Raw genomic sequence first — 13724 nt, forward strand, 5'->3', positions numbered from 1 at the left:
TACACAGAGAGAGACAATTCAACCAGAACCACTGTAATGGGATGAGCTCTACACAGAGAGACAATACAACCAGAATCACAGAGTCACACAAGATACAACAACAAGCCCAAAGACTATGCAGTAGTATGTTCTCAAGTCATCAAGTCATACAGCCACAGCATCAAGACAGAGATCTAACATTACAGTTTCGTCAGTTAGCAGACACTCTTATCCAGAGCAATTTATAAATAAACTCTCAGAGAATTTCATCTCATACACTTCATCCAATATTTCAAGCTTGCGCTCACACGGTTTACACCCACACAACACTTGCATATTCCCCAGGAAGAGTAGCTGCTGCTTTTAGAACAGATAATAAAATAACTAAATAACACATTTGACAATCCCTGCATGTTGAGAAAGACCAGGCACGAGGTGCCATCTACAACCTAAAAGGATTAATTGGCTGTCCCCATAGGATAACGCTTTGAAGAACCCTCTGAAGAACACTTTTCGGTTCCATGTACACTGAACTAAAATATAAACGCAACATGCAACAATTTCAAAGATTTTACTGAGTTACAGTTCATATAAGGAAATTAGTCAATTTAAATAAATTCATTAGGCCCTAATCTATGGATTTCACATGACTGGGAATACAGATATGCATCTGTTGGTCACAGATACCCTTAAAAAATAGGGAGGGGCGTGGATCAGAAAACCAGTCAGTATCTGATGTGACCACCATTTGCCTCATACAGCGAGACACATCTCCTTCACATAGAGTTGATCAGGTTGTTGATTGTGGCCTGTGGAATGTTCCACTCCTCTTCAATGGATGTGTGAAGTTTCTTTATATTGTCGGAACACGCTGTCGTACACGTCGATCCAGAGCATCCCAAACATGCTCGATGGGTGACATGTCTGGTGAGTCTGCAGGCCATGGAAGAAATGGGACATTTTCAGCTTCCAGAAATTGTACATACACGCTGACTGCCATCTGCCCGGTACAGTTGAAACCGGGATTCATCCATGAAGAGCACACTTCTCCAGCGTGCCAGTGGCCATCAAAGGTGAGCATTTGCCCACTGAAGTCAGTTACGACACCAAACTGCTGTCAGGTCAAGACCCTGGAGAGGATGACTAGCACACAGATGAGCTTCCAAGGGGGGGTCCCTGACAGTTTGTGAAGAAATTCTTTGGTTGTGCAAACCCACAGTTTCATTAGCTGTCCAGGTGGCTGGTCTCAGACGATCCCACAGGTGAAGAAGCCGGATGTTGAGGCCCTGGGCTGACGTAGTTATGCTGCCAAATTCTCTAAAATGACATTGGAGGCGGCTTATGGGAGAGAAATTAACATGTAATGATCATGTTGTTTAATCACCTTCTTGATATGTCACACCTGTCAGGTGGATGGATTATCTAGGCAAAGGAGAAATGCTCAACACATTTGTGCTCACAATTTGAGAGAAATAAGCATTTTGTGCGTATGGAAAATTTATGGGATCTTTCATTTCAGCTCAGGAAACATGGGACCAACATTTTAGATGTTGCGTTTATGTTTTTGTTCAGTGTAGAACCCTTTTGGTTCCAGGTAGAACTCTTTTGGATTCCATGTAGGAACCCAAAAGAGTTCTACCTGGAACCAGAAAAGGTTTTCCTATGGGAACAGCCAAATAACACTTTTGGAACCCTTTTTTTCTGAGTGTTGAGACAGTAGAGTTCTCAAGCATCCCTGGTACTGCCCTCTATGAGGTCAAACTCTGCCTACCTCCGAGTTGAACCTCAGTCGGCACACAACACACGATGAGCTGGGTTTCCTCATAGGGGGCGTGGCTAGCCCAACCCCTGGACCAATCAGCATTTTGTGAACGCGGTCCATCTGCAAGAACAAGAGTGAAAAGGGGGATGAATTACTGAGCTATAGCTAGGGCAGAGACTAAGGCAGGAGCAAAGGTTTAGCAAGAGTTCAATGTTAGAGTACCTCAAATGCTCCCAGACTTAAACAAGCTTAGAGTAATGGTCCTTCCTTTACTTATAACAGATGGTGACTAATGCCTACCTTCCCAAACTAAACAAGAGAGAAATGTGGTATGGATAGGGAAAAGACTAGGGTTAAGACTAGGGTTAAGAGTAGGGTTAAGACTAGGCTTAAGAGTAGGGTTAAGAGTCGGGTTAAGAGTAGGGTTAAGACTAGGATGAAGACTAGGGTTAAGAGTAGGGTTAAGAGTAGGGTTAAGACTAGGGTTAAGAGTAGGGTTAAGAGTAAGGTTAAGAGTAAGGTTAAGACTAGGCTTAAGAGTAGGGTTAAGACTAGGGTTAAGACTAGGGTTAAGAGTAAGGTTAAGACTAGGCTAAAGTGTAGGGTTAAGACTAGGGTTAAGACTAGGGTTAAGAGTAAGGTTAAGAGTAAGGTTAAGAGTAAGGTTAAGACTAGGGTTAAGACTAGGGTTAAGAGTAAGGTTAAGAGTAAGGTTAAGACTAGGCTAAAGTGTAGGGTTAAGACTAGCGTTAAGACTAGGGCTAAGCAAGAGGTCAATGTTGAGGAAGGAGACCTGAAATGGTCCTCTGTAGCTCAGTTAGTGGAGGATAGTGTCACATGAGTTGATGCTGGAGAGGCGAAGCAGGTACAGGGAGTCAAACATTTAATAAGGAACGGACATGGAACGAGGCAGGAACAGCATCAGCATACAAGAAAACAAAGACAAAAACAATCAATGCATCAGCCATCATACGAAGCATCGGGGAGTACTGGCATTCCAGTTGGTATGGTGACATTGGCTCCGGGTCGCCACCGGTGGAACTGGGGGTGCCTCGCCAGCTCGTTGGGCCTCCACACCCTAGCTGGCTCAAGAGGTTTCCTTTCCCCGGTTGGCTCGGATGGCGCCCATCCCACGGCGGGCCTCAGCTGGATCGTCAGTTCTTGTTCGCCCAGCCGGTCCAAGAGTTCTGTTTGTTTTGTTGGTGACGTCGGGGTGGATTCCGCCGCCGATGGAACCGGGGGTGCCTAAGCCATCCCGTCGGGCTTCCACACCCTGGCTGGCTCGGCAAGTTTCCATCCCGTCCGCTGGATTGTCGGGCTCCCTCTCTGAAGCGGGATCGACAGGTGTCTTGTCTCAGCTGGATGTTAGGCTCCCATGCCTCAGCCGGCTCGCCAGGCTCCCACACCCCTGTCGGTTCATCGGGCTTCCACGCCCCAAACGGCTTGCCCAGCGCCCATGTCTCGGCCGGTTTGCCCAGGTGAGACGCCTAGAGGTGCCCCAAGAGGGGGGTGTACTGTCACGTCTGCTCCCGCTTTTCCCCTCCTGGTGCTAGAGGGCGCCAGGTTGCCCTGCATCACGTCTCCCTCGCTGCAGCGGGATCTAGCCTGCATCACTCCTCATAGCCTGGCTCCTCTAGGTTTCTTCCTAGGTTTTGACCTTTCTAGGGAGTTTTTCCAAGCCACCGTGCTTCTACACCTGCATTGCTTGCTGTTTGGGGTTTTAGGTTGGGTTTCTGTACAGCACTTTGAAATACCAGCTGATGTAAGAAGGGCTATATAAATACATTCTACAGGCGTCTTGCCTCAGCCGGCTCCCATGCTCCTGACGGTTCGTCAGGTTTAAACACCCCAACCGGCTTGCCCAGCGCTCATGTCTCAGCTGGTTCGCCCAGGTGGGACGCCGGTGGTGCCCCGTCTGCTCCTGCTCCCCCCCCCGCCCCCCCGGCGCTTGAGGGCACCAGACTGCCCTGCATCACTCACTCCTTTTATCCATTACGCACACCTGCTTTCCCTCGTCACGCGCATCAGTGATATTGGACTCACCTGGACTCCCTCATCATCTGTTTATTTCCTCCCCTATATTTGTCTTTTCCCCAGCTCTGTTCCCCGCTACTGCATTGATTGTTTTTTGTCTGTGTTACTAGTCTGCTGACACTGTTCCTGTCTCGTTCCATGTCCGTTCTTCATTAAATGTTTTTACTCCCTGTACCTGCTTCGTCTCTCCAGCGTCATTCCACGTGACAGATAGTGCTTGCAATGCCAGGATAGTGGATTACATTCCAGGGACCATCTGTATGTAAAATGTATGCACGCATGACTGTCACTTTAAATTCTCCCTTGACTAGACTGGCTGAGTAGCCAGAAGCTATGTCCCATATATAGCTTAGTCTATGCCGCTCTGACATTGCTTGCCCAAATATTTATATATTCTTAATTCCATTCCTTTACTTTAGATTTGTGTGTTTTGTTGTGAAATTGTTAGATATTACTTGTTAGATATTACTTGTTAGATATTACTGCACTGTTATTCCCTATGTAATGTACTGTCTTTGACCAGAGACTGCCAGAGGCTGCCAGAGACTGCCAGAGACTGCCAGAGACTGCCAGAGACTGCCAGAGACTGCCACAGGCTGCCAGAGACTCAAAATAATGGTTATGTTACTGTAACAGAGTGCATGGTTACTAACCTTTCAACAGCAATCAAGTGGTAAAATGTGGTTTGGGTTTGGTTGATCAAGTGGTCACAGTAGAGAAAAAGAAAGAGAAAGTTATCTCTCCATAACGGATCACAGGGTACTTAGTACCTTTTAACAGTAAATACCCCTAAAGACCTCAAATTGCCCTTAAAAGGTGGGCAGGTCCAACATCACTCACTGGACACCCCTCTAGAGGGTGACGGTCATTGTTGTCCACAGAGACGGGCTTGGAAAACTCTGGGTTGAGAGGAGCATCTGTGAGTTCACCTTGACAAGTTCAAAGATAAACTCTTGAGCTTGCTTGGCCAAAAAGCAAGGTGGTCCATAGACATGGATCAGTGGTGGCTGGTGGCACTTTAAATGGGGCGGTTGAGCTCACAGTAATGCCTTTTTTGGTATCGGTTCCAGGTAGAAACCTTTTGCTTTACAGGATCTAGATGTGAACCACAGGAGTTCTACCTGGAATCAAAAAGGGTCCTTCAATGGGCTATCTTATGGGAACAGCCAAAGAACCCATTTAGGTTCTAGATAGAACCTAGAGTAGTGGTGGTGGTCCTCATGCAGAGTTACTGGGTGTCCTAAGAGGACAGTCAAATAACACCTTTGGAACTCTTTTTTCTATGAGTGTAGATGAATACAATTCACCACTTGGCCAGATCACAATACATACTTTAAATCTGAAATCTTATAGTTAAATAAAATATTGTTTGATTTTGTTTATTAGCTGACTTTGTCTCCCTTCTCCTGTCTCTCTCCTCCTGTATAAAATGTAACAACAACTGGGTAGAGATACAACCACGGATCTCTCTCCTCCAGTGGAGTGCCAGAGTGTGTCTCTTTACGACCGTATAGAAACAAGTGATAAAACGGAGAGCAAAACTGCCTGGGCCTGGTGTGCTGTATCATTATCTCACTGTGTGTTTCTGGACTTGACCTGCTATCACACTGTGTTTGTGTATGTGTTTGTGTGTGCGCATGTGTGTGTGCGTGTGTGTGTGCTTGTGCGTGTTCTTGTGCGTGTGTGTGTGCTTGTGCGTGTGCTTGTGTGTGTGTGTGTTTGTGTGTGCGTGTGCGTGTGTGTGTGTGTGTGTGTGTGTGTGTGATTCTGGTCTTTACCTATAGTGGGGTTTTAATAAGCAGACACTCCAATAAAAGGGGAATGGGCTTTCTGAAGCAAAACAAAACAATGACCTGCAGTGTAAAACGGAACGAGCAGTAAAACAACACTGATATTCAGAGAAGCTGTAAGTCACGTCTTCAAAGGCCATCTGGTGGGAGTATGGAGATGTGGAGTGTGTGTGTGTGTGTGTGTGTGTGTGTGTGTGTGTGTGTGTGTGTGTGTGTGTGTGTGTGTGTGTGTGTGTGTGTGTGTGTGTGTGTGTGTGTGTGTGATGGAGAGCGCTGCAGAACTAAACATGCACAACACTTTCCTTCTAATAATGAACCATAACAACCCATAGAACAGGACTTCTATCATGAGGCTGTCAAACTAGACTGTACTTAGAAAATGAGGTTTTCTTCCGCACTTTTTACCTAGGGATAAATTCCTTCCAACTGGAGGAACAGTGTGGATGTGGGAAGAAAGGGGCTTGAGTTCCTACTGTGATGATAAGTTAAGCCTGTTATGTGCTCCTGATTCCTACTGTGATGATACATTATTAAGCCTGTTATGTGCTTCAGAGGTCCTACTGTGATGATATGTTAAGCCTGTTATGTGCTTCTGAGGTCCTACTGTGATGATATGTTAAGCCTGTTATGTGCTCCTGATTCCTACTGTGATGATATGTTAAGCCTGTTATGTGCTTCTGAGGTCCTACTGTGATGATATGTTAAGCCTGTTATGTGCTTCTGAGGTCCTACTGTGATGATATGTTAAGCCTGTTATGTGCTTCTGAGGTCCTACTGTGATGATATGTTAAACCTGTTATTAGTTCCTGATTCCTACTGTGATGATATGTTAAGCCTGTTATTAGCTTCTGATTCCTACTGTGATGATATGTTAAGCCTGTTATGTGCTTCTGATTCCTACTGTGATGATGTTAAGCCTGTTATGTGCTCCTGATTCCAACTGTGATGATATGTTAAGCCAGTTATGTGCTCCTGATTCCTACTGTGATGATATGTTAAGCCTGTTATGTGCTTCTGAGGTCCAACTGTGATGACACGCTAAGCCTGTTATATGCTTCTGAGGTCCAACTGTGATGACACGCTAAGCCTGTTATATGCTTCTGAGGTCCTACTGTGATGATATGTTAAGCCTGTTATGTGCTTCTGAGGTCCAACTGTGATGACACGCTAAGCCTGTTATGTGCTCCTGTATGTGTGTGTGTGTGTGTGTCTGCTCTAAGCCTTTCTCCTCTGTTGTCTTCTATCATGTACTCTGTGACCTTAAGGCCCCCACTCCCCACCTACTAACTCTTCAGCACCCCCCCCCCCCCTTCCAACCCTTCACCACCCTCCTAACTCTTTAGTACCGTCAACCCTTATATCCCCCTCTCTGATCTAGCACTCCAGATTCCACCCCGTCTGTTCCACGATGAACCCTCTTCACTCCTTAACTTAACTTTTACATGATCATCTTTAAACCCATAGCTCTCTGACCACTCCTTTACTGGTTTTGTTTAAGTAATATTCATGAATAAAGTTTTTTTCTTCACATTTTACAAACATATATGAATTCACATAAATCAACTCCTTTACCCCCTCCCTCCATTCCTTCCTCCCCTCTTTCTCACCTCTTATGTTTCTGTCTCATCAATGTCACATTCAGCTCTCCCCATCATACTCTTCCTCTTAAACCTAACCCTAACCCATCACTCTACACTCTCCCCTCAACCCTAACCCATCACTCTACACTCTCCCCTCAACCCTAACCCATTACTTTACACTCTCCCCTCAACCATCACTCTACACTCCCCCCTCAACCCTAACCCATCACTCTACACTCTCCCCTCAACCATCACTCTACACTCCCCCCTCAACTCTTACCCTAACCCATCACTCTCCTCTCCTCTCAACCCTAACCCATCATTACACTCTCCTCTCAACCCTAACCCATCACTCTACTCTCCTCTCAACCCTAACCCATCACTCTACTCTCCTCTCAACCCTAACCCATCACTCTACACTCTCCCCTCAACCCTAACCCATCACTCTCCCCTCAACCCTAACCCATCACTCTACACTCTCCCCTCAACCCTAACCCATCACTCTACACTCTCCCCTCAACCCTAACCCATCACTCTACACTCTCCCCTCAACCCTAACCCATCACTCTACACTCTCCTCTCAACCCTAACCCATCACTCTACACTCTCCTCTCAACCCTAACCCATCACTACACTCTCCTCTCAACCCTAACCCATCACCACACTCTCCTCTCAACCCTAACCCATCACTACACTCTCCCCTCAACCCTAACCCATCACTCTACACTCTCCTCTCAACCCTAACATCTCTCTACACTCTCCTCTCAATCATCACTCTACACTCTCCCCTCAACCATCATGCTACACTCTCCCCTCAACCATCACTCTACACTCTCCCCTCAACCCTTACCCATCACTCTACACTCTCCCCTCAACCATCACCCATCACTCTACACTCTCCCCTCAACCATCACTCTACACTCTCCCCTCAACCATCACTCTACACTCTCCCCTCAACCCTAACCCATCACTCTACACTCTCCTCTCAACCCTAACATCACTCTACACTCTCCCCTCAACCATCACTCTACACTCTCCCTTCAAACATCACTCTACACTCTCCCCTCAACCATCACTCTACACTCTCCCCTCAACCCTTACCCATCACTCTACACTCTCCCCTCAACCATCACCCATCACTCTACACTCTCCCCTCAACCATCACTCTACACTCTCCCCTCAACCATCACTCTACACTCTCCCCTCAACCATCAATACACTCTCCTCTCAACCCTAACCCATCACTCTACACTCTCCCCTCAACCATCACTCTACACTCTCCTCTCAACCCTAACCCATCACTCTACACTCTCCTCTCAATCCTAACCCATCACTCTACACTCTCCCCTCAACCCTAACCCATCACTCTACACTCTCCACTCAACCCTAACCCATCACACTACACTCTCCTCTCAACCATCACTCTACACTCTCCCCTCAACCATCACTCTACACTCTCCCCTCAACCATCACTCTACACTCTCCCCTCAACCATCACTCTACACTCTCCTCTCAACCCTAACCCATCACTACACTCTCCCAACTCTCACCAATCACTCTCTTTCTCCTTTACACTGACATTTACTCCTGAGGTGCTTACCTGTTGCACCCTCGACAACCACTGTGATTATTATTATCTGACCCTGCTGGTCATCTATGAACGTTTGAACATCTTGGCCATGTTCTGTTATAATCTCCACCCGGGACAGCCAGAAGAGGACTGACCACCCCTCAGTGCCTGGTTCCTCTCTAGGTTTCTTCCTAGGTTTTGGCCTTTCTAGGGAGTTTTTCCTAGCCACCGTGCTTCTACACCTGCATTGCTTGCTATTTGGGGTTTTAGGCTGGGTTTATGTACAGCACTTTAAGATATCAGCTGATGTACGAAGGGCTTTATAAATAAATTTGATTAGATTTTTTTTTAAATTTCTCTCCTTTTCTCTCTCTATCTGTCTGTATGTATCTTCCTCTTTTCACACTTACAAATGTCACCTGTCATTCTCTCCATCCCTCCTATAACCTGGCTTTTGTAGATTTCATGTGCTGTAGGAAAGAGAGTTAAGGGCTACGTGTCAGTAGACAGAAACAGATCATGCATAGTATGAACACCGCTGTACTGCAGCTCCCACTTCCTGGTCCCTCTGAGGGAGGTGACAGACAGAGTTCTGAGTTTGAGATGATCATGGTCATTACAGTCAGTAGTATAAGTTATGGCTGTGGACAGAGAGACTAGTCAGTACGGCTCTGGTTGAATCGGAGTACAAGCAGAAGGATGGCGGTTCTTTTGTACGGTAATCATTCTTGACTGTTATTACATCTCTTGACCGTTATTGCATTGCAATATCTTGACTGTTATTAGACAACGTCAGTATTTAATGTGGAACTGAAATGAATGAGTGAGTGTTTGTTGAACTCTCTCAACTCACGAAGAGGCCACTTAGGACACTATGGCACCCCTCTCTGCCTTTCCCAAAAGAAACACCACACAACAAGCCAAACAACCCATCAATCGCTCCCCTTTAGACGTGCTGCTTGGCACACGACACACACATTCCTGTAACCATGACAACCCCATGTGGGCGCCAAACAAAAATACATGCTGGAGGGTATGTGCGCTTACAGACTCCTGGGGAAAATGCTAACAGTAACACACACACACACACACACACACACACACACACACACACACGCACGCACGCACGCACGCACACACATACACACACACACACACACAAACAAATACAAACACTGATAGCGCAGCCAGGGTTCAGCTCAACTGTACACACTAACGCAACTGAAACACCCACAGGTTAAAATCATCAGTGCTGTTTTTGAGAGAGGGGGCGGATTCCCATTACCCTAGCCAGATTTCATTCTGGCAAAACCTACTGACCAATCACCATATCAACACACCGCCAGCCAGCCAGCCAGCCAGCCAGCCAGCCAGCCAGCCAGCCAGCCAGCCAGACAGACAGACAGACAGACAGACAGACAGACAGACAGACAGACAGACAGAGAATAAGAGAGGCGAGACGGAGAGTGTAAGAGAAGGCAAGAGGGTGGAATGGATGGAGAGAGAGAGAAAGAAAGAAACAGAGTAAAAGAGAAAGCATGTGAGAGAGGGGACATGGAGGGGGTGAGAGGGGGAGACATGGAGGTTGTGAGAGGGGGGACATGGAGGAAGAGAGAGGGGGGCCATGGAGGAAGAGAGAGGGGGGACATGGAGGAAGTGAGAGAGGGACTTGGAGGGAGTGAGAGGGGGGACATGGAGGAAGTGAAAGAGGGACTTGGAGGGAGTGAGAGGGGGGACATGGAGGAAGAAAGAGGGGGGACATGTAGGAAGAGAGAGAGGGACTTGGAGGGAGTGAGAGGGGGGACATGAAGGGAGTGAGAGGGGGGACATGGAGGGAGTGAGAGGGGGGTGAGAGGGGGGACATGGAGGGAGTGAGAGGGGGGACATGGAGGGAGTGAGAGAGGGGACATGGAGGCTGTGAGAGGGGGGACATGGAGGGAGTGAGAGGAGGAGACATGGAGGTTGTGAGAGGGGGGACATGGAGGGAGTGAGAGGGGGGACATGAAGGGAGTGAGAGGGGGGACATGGAGGGAGTGAAGGGGGGACATAGAGGGAATAAGAGGGGGGACATGGAGGCTGGAAGAGGGGGGACATGGACGGAGTGAGAGGGGGGACATGGAGGGATGATGTTGATGTTTGATGATGTTTATTTTTATTTTTACAGGGACAGTGCACATTAATCAACGTTTCAGTAAAAGTGCCGGTTTTAGCCAGCCGGCTAATTTTCAACCGCAGTCCCTGGGCAGGTTATTAAAAACAATTACAATATAGACAATAGCAGCATAGAACAAGCAAGACATATCAACATAGGACAAGCAAGACATAGCATACATACAGAGCAACATAGGACAAGCAAGACATAGCATACAGACAGAGCAACATAGGACAAGCAAGACATAGCATACAGACAGAGCAACATAAAACAAAAAGCAGCAAGACAAAATTCATAAAAGCAACAAAGTGTTTCCACACCTCACAAGCTACAGACAACAGACAACATGGACAGCGGCAATACACAGCTAGGGACCATGTTCACAAATCTGATTGACCTTTAGCCATGTCTTCAAGCATTTTGTGAAAGTGTGATATGTGGTGCAGTTATGTGTGTCTGATGGCAGTGTATTCCAGACATGGGAAGCTCTCACAGAGAATGCAGATTTACTAAAGGTGCTTTTCCTTAGGGGAACTATACAGTCACCTCTCATGGCAGACCTTGTGGATCTGCTGCCATATGTCTGGGTTTTCTGTTTAACAAAAATATTGAGTGGAGGGGGAGCCAGGCCATTAAGGATCTTGAATACAAGACATGCTTCGGTGTATTGCACAAGATTTTCCCAACTCAACAGCTCATGCTTTCTAAGGATGTGACAATGATGATGGCTATTGGGCTTCCTATCAAGCACTTTGAGAGCCTGTTTGTAGACAGACTGAATAGGTTTTAATGTTGTACAGCAAGCTTGGGCCCAACTAGTCAAGCAGTATGTTAAGTGGGGGAGTATCATAGATTTGAAGTACAGTTTTGCTACCTCTGTAGTCAAACAATTTCGTATAAATCGGAAATGAGCTAGGTTGAACTTGGTTATTTGAATTACCTTTTTCACATGCTTTTTAAAAGAGAGGTTGGAATCAAGTATGATGCCAAGGTACTTAAAATCGGATACCACCTGGAGCTTCTCCCCTGACACAGACATCTGGCTCAGTAGCATCTGTTGCCCTCTTTGTGAAGAACATGCAAACAGTTTTTTTCACATTGAGATGCAAACACGAGTCACTGAGCCACTTTGTAACCTGGACCATTACAGTAGTGAGTTCTTGTGCAGCTTGTTGTTTGCTCTTTGCATGCACATATATCACTGTATCATCTGCATACATTTGAACTTCAGACCCAGTACAGACAGAAGGCAGATCATTAATGTACAGGCTGAACAGGAGGGAGTGAGAGGGGATGGACATGGACGGAGTGAAAGGGGGACATGGAGGGAGTGAGAGGGGGGACATGGAGGGAGTGAGAGGGGGTGAGAGGGGGGACATGGAGGGAGTGAGAGGGGGGACATGGAGTGAGTGAGAGGGGGGACATGGAGGGAGTGAGAGGGGGGTGAGAGGGGGGACATGGAGGGAGTGAGAGGGGGGACATGGAGGGAGTGAGAGGGGATGGACATGGAGGGAGTGAGAGGGGGACTTGGAGGGAGTGAGAGGGGGGACATGGAGGGAGTGAGAGGGGGGTGAGAGGGGGGACATGGAGGGAGTGAGAGGGGGGACATGGAGTGAGTGAGAGGGGGGACATGGAGGGAGTGAGAGGGGGGTGAGAGGGGGGACATGGAGGGAGTGAGAGGGGGGACATGGAGTGAGTGAGAGGGGGGACATGGAGAGAGTGAGAGGGGGAACATGGAGAGAGTGAGAGGGGGGACATGGAGGGAGTGAGAGGGGGGACATGGAGGGAGTGAGAGGGGGGACATGGACGGAGTGAGAGGGGGGACATGGAGTGAATGAGAGGGGGGACATGGAGGGAGTGAGAAGGGGGACATGGAGGGAGTGAGAGGGGGGACATGGAGGGAGTGAGAGGGGGACATGGAGGGAGTGAGAGGGGGACTTGGAGGGAGTGAGAGGGGGGACATGGAGGGAGTGAGAGGGGGGTGAGAGGGGGGACATGGAGGGAGTGAGAGGGGGGACATGGAGTGAGTGAGAGGGGGGACATGGAGGGAGTGAGAGGGGGGTGAGAGGGGGGACATGGAGGGAGTGAGAGGGGGGACATGGAGTGAGTGAGAGGGGGGACATGGAGAGAGTGAGAGGGGGAACATGGAGAGAGTGAGAGGGGGGACATGGAGGGAGTGAGAGGGGGGACATGGAGGGAGTGAGAGGGGGGACATGGACGGAGTGAGAGGGGGGACATGGAGTGAGTGAGAGGGGGGACATGGAGGGAGTGAGAGGGGGGTGAGAGGGGGGACATGGAGGGAGTGAGAGGGGGGACATGGAGTGAGTGAGAGGGGGGACATGGAGAGAGTGAGAGGGGGGACATGGAGAGAGTGAGAGGGGGGACATGGAGGGAGTGAGAGGGGGGACATGGAGAGAGTGAGAGGGGGGACATGGAGGGAGTGAGAGGGGGGACATGGAGTGAGTGAGAGGGGGGACATGGAGGGAGTGAGAGGGGGGACATGGAGGGAGTGAGAGGGGGGACATGGAGTGAGTGAGAGGGGGGACATGGAGAGAGTGAGAAGGGGGACATGGAGGGAGTGAGAGGGGGGACATGGAGGGAGTGAGAGGGGGACATGGAGGGAGTGAGAGGGGGACTTGGAGGGAGTGAGAGGGGGTACATGGAGGGAGTGAGAGGGGGGTGAGAGGGGGGACATGGAGGGAGTGAGAGGGGGGACATGGAGTGAGTGAGAGGGGGGACATGGAGGGAGTGAGAGGGGGTGAGAGGGGGGACATGGAGGGAGTGAGAGGGGGGACATGGAGTGAGTGAGAGGGGGGACATGGAGAGAGTGAGAGGGGGGACATGGAGAGAGTGAGAG

The 13724-nt window shown here is 48.6% G+C and overlaps 1 protein-coding gene across 2 annotated transcripts in view; it reads right to left on the minus strand.

Moving 5' to 3' along the window:
• The window catches only part of LOC110496870 (zinc finger protein 385D-like), a 57312-nt gene that overhangs the window by 17080 nt on the left and 26508 nt on the right, over positions 1–13724 (minus strand). For both annotated transcript variants that reach the window (XM_036953370.1, XM_036953371.1), the window contains one exon: positions 1751–1861. In XM_036953370.1, coding sequence (XP_036809265.1) covers positions 1751–1861 — 111 coding nt within the window. The remainder of the gene's footprint in view (positions 1–1750; positions 1862–13724) is intronic.

Source organism: Oncorhynchus mykiss, chromosome 18, assembly GCF_013265735.2.
Source record: "Oncorhynchus mykiss isolate Arlee chromosome 18, USDA_OmykA_1.1, whole genome shotgun sequence".
Taxonomy (NCBI): Eukaryota; Metazoa; Chordata; class Actinopteri; order Salmoniformes; family Salmonidae; genus Oncorhynchus; species Oncorhynchus mykiss.